General features: G+C 40.8%; 1 protein-coding gene across 2 annotated transcripts in view; it reads right to left on the bottom strand.

The window, feature by feature from the left end:
- The window catches only part of LOC123962865 (RING finger protein 145-like), a 23,042-nt gene that overhangs the window by 11,246 nt on the left and 3,593 nt on the right, over positions 1–8,203 (bottom strand). For both annotated transcript variants that reach the window (XM_046039300.1, XM_046039299.1), the window contains exons 2-3: positions 5,705–5,956; positions 707–815 (exon numbers count right to left, since the gene is read on the bottom strand). In XM_046039300.1, the coding sequence (XP_045895256.1) occupies positions 707–815; positions 5,705–5,888 (293 nt within the window). In that variant the 5' untranslated portion in view covers positions 5,889–5,956. The remainder of the gene's footprint in view (positions 1–706; positions 816–5,704; positions 5,957–8,203) is intronic.

Here is an 8,203-nt window from a genome sequence, read left to right as displayed (position 1 = left end):
GGTGAGCTCTTGCAAATTGTAGCCTCTTTTTCCTATTTGTAGTGGAGATGAGTGGTACCCGGTGGAGTCTTCTGCTGTTGTAGCCCATCCGCCTCAAGGTTGTGCGTGTTGTGGCTTCACAAATGCTTTGCTGCATACCTCGGTTGTAACGAGTGGTTATTTCAGTCAAAGTTGCTCTTCTATCAGGTTGAATCAGTCGGCCCATTCTCCTCTGACCTCTAGCATCAACAAGGCATTTTCGCCCACAGGACTGCAGCATCCTGGATGTTTTTCCCTTTTCACACCATTCTTTGTAAACCCTAGAAATGGTTGTGCGTGAAAATCCCAGTAACTGAGCAGATTGCGAAATACTCAGACCGGCCCGTCTGGCACCAACAACCATGCCACGCTCAAAATTGCTTAAATCACCTTTCTTTCCCATTCTGACATTCAGTTTGGAGTTCAGGAGATTGTCTTGACCAAGACCACACCCCTAAATGCATTGAAGCAACTGCCATGTGATTGGTTGATTAGATAATTGCATTAATGAGAAATTGAACAGGTGTTTCTAATAATCCTTTAGGTGAGTGTATATCAGATTCAGAAATAATATGGGCAACACGTGCCATAACCAATATTCTGTATCATTCACCAGAGTAGGAGAACAGATGCATCTTATCAAGTCCACTAGTGGATGTCTCATCTATGCGTGTGTGTTTGTTCATACCTTGAGACTTGGTGACCAGCATACAGCAACAGAGCCGTGAGGACATATAGGTAAAGTTTAACCAGGTGCTGACGAGGCAGAGTCAAGAGCACCAAGCTCAGGATGTAACCTGTGAGGTAGTCACACATGCAGCCGGTATGAGACAATCAACAAAAAAAACAAGTAAAAGCAAAAAGTGACAATACATGTATTTAGAGCTACAAAGATGAACCGATTAGTTGTCAAATATTATATTAAATCGCCAACTATTTTGACAATCAATTAATATATTTTTTCCCCTAGTTATTTTACTTTTCTATGACAATAAACAAAACTTTCACATTTTATAGAACAACAAAGTCAGTATTAAACAGATTAAACAACAATGTGTGATGTTTCTTATGTAATTCAACAGTCACTGTTTCCAATAGGCTTACAGTGCAACAGTCTACTACCTAAAACAGTCCTCAGCACATAGCAACAGTTACTTTGGTTTTACAGCCTCTGTCCCCTTTTATTCTTTCTGTCCACCCACAGTGCTCATCAGCACATACCACATACCAAGCCTATTGACTAATTAACCAACTGCACCCAAGCCTGACAGCGCACACACGCGCAAACACAGACATATTAAAACAAGCACAGAAAACTCACCACTGTGCTCGTCTGATCTGAGCAAGCGTTTTTTTTTTAAATAGACGTTTTCATTCAGCTCAAACCACAGTCTGCCCATCAGACTTTGCTGTGTCAACTTTAGCCTAACATCCCTGTTACTGTCTTTCAGTGTTTCACCTGACAGGCTTCCTGTGCTGCAGAGACCTTGATATTTGTCTTCATGATTGGCTCTGTGACAATCTGACTCATGGAGCTTTTCCAAATTGTGTGTTCTGGGATGCAAATCAATAACAACTGTTAAGAGTTTTAATTACTTGGATCACATGATAAAACAGCAGCTGAGAAAGACTAACCATACACCTGGAAACATATTCAGACATGGACATTTAAGTAGAAACTGGCAACTATCCAATTAAGGTTCAATCCAGGGACAAAGTTAGGACTTTAAAGCCACGTGTTGTTATTACTTCACTGCCCTCACCACTGAGGTTATGTTTTTGCCAGCTTGTCTGTCTAACTGTCAGCAGAATGTGTAAATCAGTGATGGATTTCTGTGAAATTGGGTTTATGAATGCACTTTGCCACTATTGCAAGACTTGTGTATTCTAGCTTAACTATACTGCTAAGAGACAAAGACTCATGATTGAAGAAGTCAATTTCACTTGCTCTGGTTAGTGTAGGTAGGGGGGAAGTCACCAAGGGATAATGTCCTTGTCACTCCATTCTTGCTACTACGTATCCAGGGGGAACTCGCATTATTTTCTCCTTGTGACGCTTTTCACTAGGAGGTGAAACCAAATGTTTATGGGGAACTGGTCAACTTAACCCTTTCATGTATGGTGTCCATATTTGTGGACAGTTATTTTTCACACATTTTGTGTTAATATATAATTATATTCTCCAAGCCACTTGACGACAGTGTCAGTTGATTGATAGTAACCACTATTATAATGTTGCTATCTTGTATTCCAAATATTTATTGATGACCCCATCAATCCAAGATGGCCAACCGTGATGGCCATGTGCTAAATGCCTTAGGCATATCTGTGAAAAACTTTTATTCAAGGTCAGTTGAGGTAAAAAGAAATAGTAGTATGTACAGAAAAGTATTATTAACAGGTTTATGTTTTATAAATTAAAATTCAGAGTAAAATGTAGTTTTTATACACAAACTGTCCACGTATGTGGATGTTATGCAACAGTCGAGTAAGATTGCATGATTTCTGTAACCTGCTAGTAAATATATATAGACATTAAATAACAATGGTATATATTACAGCACTAAATGGCAACATTTGACTGCTTTGTGGCCCTTCCAACACAATAAGAATTAGTATTGTTCTCATCTGTAAAGAAATCAGTTTTAATTAGAACTATATAATCAGTTACATTTTGGATGTTGATATGTTATAAAAGAGATGATTCAGGGATAACAATATGCTACTGGGTTTCCACACACACATGTAACTACAGTAATAAATAGTGTATTTTATTGTTAAATTTCAATAATTGAGCTTAAATAGATAGAACATGACATTAAAAAAAACAAACAAACATACTATTCCAACAGAAGTTTGTAAAAATGTAAATGGATTTGTATTTTAACATAATTTTAAGGAATAAAACAAATCTTAAAACCTAGATAATCTTTTTAATAATTTGTGCATAAAGAGGTAAGTGTTGATGAAGGTTGGCACTCTCAGAGAGCCATTGTGTTTGTTATTTTTCTGTTTTCTTGTTGACAGCATGTTTTTACTATTTTTAGTAACTAGCTTGTTTCTTATTTCACCATTTTAATTATACTTCATTCTACATTTGAAGTATCACTCACTTATTGAATTTGCCTCCTTCAGTTCTCTTCACACTCTCAGACCTAACGTACCTCTGCTGCAAACACGTCAGCGTTCCCCACTTCTTATGCCGTTTTTCCATTCCCGGTACCAGCTCGACTCGCCTCGACTCAACTCGGTTTGGCCGTCCTCAGTTTTCCATTGCAGATAGTACCCAGAGATAGCACCCCTCAATGTAGCTGGTCGTCATAGTGACGCCACACACAAATGCCACGACGTAATGTTCGATGCGACACACACCAGGGACTCACACAGCTGTCTCTTGATTTAAGTTAAAACGTTTCAACATTAATCAGAATGTAAAGACAGATAAGATGGAGGTGATACGAAAAAAGTACCTGGTAGCAGGTACAAGTACAAGTTTTATGCAATGGAAAACCAAAAAAAGGCGAGGAGAGTCGAGGTGAGTCGAGCTGTTACCGTGCAGTGGCGTCTCCCTCTCCCTGCATGTCCACTTCGGTGACTTTCTCCATCAGTAGTAGGCTAGGCTGTATAAAGTCACAGAAAAAAAAAAAAACTTGTCTTCTGGACTTCTCCTCCGGTGATTCTGTTCACAGCCGCAGAGCTGCACGGAGGCGTGTTGACGACTTAGCTAACGAATAACATCTGACTGGTGTGTTCACTGTCGCTCTTGTAAAATATCCACAGTGTCGCGACTTGTAACGTCATCACCATGTTTCTCTGATAACTGCTACAATGTGTCGCTGAAGTAAAGTGTATTTGTGGGAAACACTGACTGGACCATGTTTTTCTTTTTACAAGCCAGGTCTGTGTCTCCCTCCATTTTGTTGAGAGTTTGTGAGCAGACGGCTGCCTGCAGACGCAGAGGGAGGGGCGGCGCTTCGCAGTGAGGGAGAGAGAGGAGCAAACGCTGGTAGGACTTTACAGAAACATTAATTAACTCAACATCAAACTATATCAGTATAAACGGTATTGTCTAATTTCATATCTCTTTTGAAATTATATCGGTATACCTCATTATACCGATATACCACCCAGCCCTAGTCACAGTATCATCTTTCTCATGTCTATTCAATCTGCATCTGAGTGTGCAGTGTGTAAGGTCGGGACTCTATAACCATCTAACCATGGTAACCACGTTTATCTCCTCTGCTCTCTGTAAAAGTGAGTGTGTCTGTTTGATCGAGGGCAGCTGAGCTACACACTCACACACACTCAAGCACAGCTGCCACAGGGTGAACCGTGGCTTCAGCTGCATGCGTTCACACAAAATCCGGCAATGTGGCTTTTTCCTGCAAGATTTTGCGGGAAATTCTCTCTGCATAGGGCCAACTTTGAATCACGTGTTTACAATCAGCAACTGACAAATGCTACTCATGTAAATGCTCCGTATTTGTATAGCGCCTTTCTAGTCTTTTCGACCACTCATAGCGCTTTTACACTATATCACATTCACACACATCCATACACTGAGCCTAAGTGCTCAAACAGAAACTAACATTAATACACATTCATATACTGGTGGAACAGCCATCAGGGGCAATTTGGTTCAGTATCTTGCCCAAGGACACTCCGACATGCAGCCTGGAGGGGCCGGGGATTGAACCGCTGACGTTCCGAGCCACCTCCTGAGCCACAGCCGCCCCTCATTCTGCCTGTACTTACAAAAAAGACTAACATGTTTCATCCAATGAATCACTTTATTCAAATGATGATTTTGTCCTAGGGTTTGCTTTTTTTAAGGGTGATGACATACACTTTGAATTTATATATTTAAAAAATATGGCATTCGATACAGCCCTACTACTTGACACTCGTCTCTAACTGACTGGCACAGCTGACTGCCACTGTCTACATGCCACTGCTGAGCCAAGAACCACACAGCTAGAGGAGGAAAACTGGTTTCAGGCAGCACCCATCTTTGTTATTTTACCATCGAGTAAATCAGATAGTTTTGGTCAAACTCCACTTGTCGTCATGCCAAACAATCCCTCCTGACTGTCCTGAAATCACTACAAAGCGCAGCCTCATGGCTTACTGCCTGTCACCATGTGTGAGCAGATTGAAACTTATAGAGTTGGCTACAGAGGGCTGCCCTTGCTGAATGGAAAAAAAGAGAAGCATGCAAATCCAACCAAGAGAGGTAAATATAACGCGATAACGCGAGCAGAACAGGAGCCACTTTATCCACTAGTTAGTCTTCTATCGCTAGTCAAACAAATAAAACACCTACTGCAGATCATGATAACCCAACTGACAACACTGACATACCAACGGCTACAGCTCTTTATACATGTGTTGCATTATCAAATGTGCAAAATGTTATACAGAGCAGAAAGAGCAAAGCATTTCTATAATGTTTGTTTTATACTAAGTTTGTTTGTTTTAAACTAAGAAGTGTTAACACGGGGGAACGTATTTGTACTGGAACATAACATTTGTGATTGTGTGTGTGTGTGTGTGTGTGTGTGTGTGTGTGTGTGTGTGTGTGTGTGTGTGTGTGTGTGTGTGTGTGTGTGTGTGTGTGTGTGTGTGTGTGTGTGTGTGTGTGTGTGTGTGTGTGTGTGTGTGAGAGAGAGACACCAACACTAACCTACGTAGTGCAGATAGAGTGCCAGGTATTTGTACTGGAACAGGGGGTTGTTGGAGAGGCTGGAGCGCTGGATCTTCTGGAAGAAGGAGCTGACGTCCCAGCGGTACAGGACATCCAGCAACATGATGCTCGGAACACGCAGACCCACATTGAGCACCGCCTCTACACGGTCCTTCACTGCCATGGCCTCAGCTTAACCTCTGATTGGCAGGCAGAACTGACCACTAAGATGGGATGTTGACAGCGGGTGCACTGCAGAGAAAGACACAATGCACAAAAAGTAATAAATAAAGTAAATAATAATAGAAATAAGAAGCAGTTACAGAGGGTGAGAGCAAGAAATGAGGAAAAAGATGAAAGGCAACCAGCAGGAAAGGAGGACCAACAAGGTGGAGAGTGAAGGGAGTTCATGGTAAGGTGGAGAGAGACAGATTAAGGAGCTGCAAAAGGAAGCAGGAGAGAAACGGGCCTTTTCATCCGCAGGCTATAGTGAGAATTGCATGTAAAACACACCAAATGCTAACTTTTCTTTGACCCAAAATATTTATTTTCCTAATAGGACATTTTATTGTCACTTGCAGTAAATGTAAACTTCCCAGCAACAGCTTACATTTTACTGCATTTGGCAGGTAGGTGGTTTTAAACTCCAGCCCTTATAACAACGATTATGCATCACATTTAATGAGCCTGAACCTATTAATATATTTAGCAGATAGTTTAAACATTTATCAAAGTCATGGATAAATGTTAGCATTATATGGGAGAGCCAAACCATACTGTTACACTTGCTTCATCAAAGGCTTTATACTAATATCCCATTTATATTATCAAAACAACACTAACAAAAGATACCTGTTGAAACACTGTGAGAAACAGCTTTATAAAGAGTGAATAGAAAAATGACTGCCAGGGAACACTAGTATAAGAAGACACGCAAGTGCTTATATGCTGTTAATGACATCAGAAATATGTTTCAAGAAGTGATCTGGTGATAGTTACACCCTGAAGGTAATGTGGAAAAAACTACACATGAGCATTTTCTCACCTAAACCACTCAAACCAATAAACTCATGTAAGATAAAAGGTTTGTCAAACAGTGTTCAGTTAAGTATGCTTTTGAAATGATTACTTGCAACTAATTCACAAAGTGAGGCCTTGCTGCTTCCCAAATATTTGTGTGCAAGGTGGAGCAGCTGGGACAGTCAACAAAACCAAACACTAGTGCCAGATACAACTTGTGAGGGTCAAGTTCCTCTCTGCTACTCATTTAGGAACGGAAACACAATCCTGGAAAAACTGCTAGTCTGGAAAAGGATATAACTGAAGAGATTCCACAGGAATACCACAAGGTTGTTCCAGTTCCAAAAGTGAGATCAGTACAGTACATTAAAACAAAGGCTTGTTAGCACAAGAAGTGTACAGTCCCCTCCAAAAGTATTGGAACGGTAAGGCAAATTCCTTTGTTTTTGTTGTTCACTGACGACATTTGGGTTTAAGATCGAAAGATGAGTATGAGACAAGAGTTCAGAATTTCAGCTTTTATTTCCTGGTATTCACATCTAGATGTGTTAAACAACTCAGGACATACCACCCTTTGGTTGAACCCACCCATTTTTCAAGTGAGCAAAACTATTGGAACATGTGACTGACAGATGTTTCTTGTTGCCCGGGTGTTGCCTTTTAGGTTGATAGTCCAAACATAAATAGCTCTGCATGACTAGTCTAAGTTTTCATCCTTGGTTCAAACCTATAAAGACTGCATTTCCTGTTAAAGAGGATAAACCAACATGAAGACCAGAGAGCTGTCTATGGGAGAAAAGCAAGCCATTGTCAAGCTGAGAAAAGAAGGAAAATCGACCAGAGCCATTGGACAAACATTGGGCACAACAATTTGGAATGTCCTGAAAAAGAAAGAAACTACTGGTGTACTGAGCAGATAGAGGTCGAACAGGTCGGCCAAGGAAAACAACAGTAGTTGATGAAAGAAATATCGTGAGAGCTGTGAAGAAAACCCCCAAAACATCAGTAAGTGACATCAGCAACGACCTCCACAGTGCAGGGGTGAAGATATCACAATCCACTGTTCGATGAAGACTCAGAGAGCAGAAATATAGAGGCCACACCGCAAGTTGCAAACCACTCATCAGCAGGAAGAATCGGAAGGCCAGATTGAAGAAGTACAGAGATGAGCCGCAAAAGTTCTGGAACACATTCTTATGGACTGATGAGACCAAGATTAATCTCTACCAAAGTGTGGAGAAAGGCCAAAGTCTGGAGAAAGGCCAAAGTGTGGAGAAAGGCCAAAGTGTGGAGAAAGAAAGGAACTGCTTATGATCCGAAGCATACAAGCTCATCTGTGAAGCATGGTGGAGGTAATGTCATGGCTTGGGCGTGCACGGCTGCTTCTGGAACACACTCATTAATATTTATTGATGATGTAACTGATGATGGTAGCAGCAGAATGAATTCAGAAGTGTACAGAAATATTTTGTCCAATTT

This window comes from Micropterus dolomieu, linkage group LG23 (genome assembly GCF_021292245.1).
Source record: "Micropterus dolomieu isolate WLL.071019.BEF.003 ecotype Adirondacks linkage group LG23, ASM2129224v1, whole genome shotgun sequence".
In the NCBI taxonomy this organism is placed as follows: domain Eukaryota; kingdom Metazoa; phylum Chordata; class Actinopteri; order Centrarchiformes; family Centrarchidae; genus Micropterus; species Micropterus dolomieu.
Note: the sequence above shows the minus strand (reverse complement) of the source record. Positions and strands in the feature narration are given on the sequence as shown.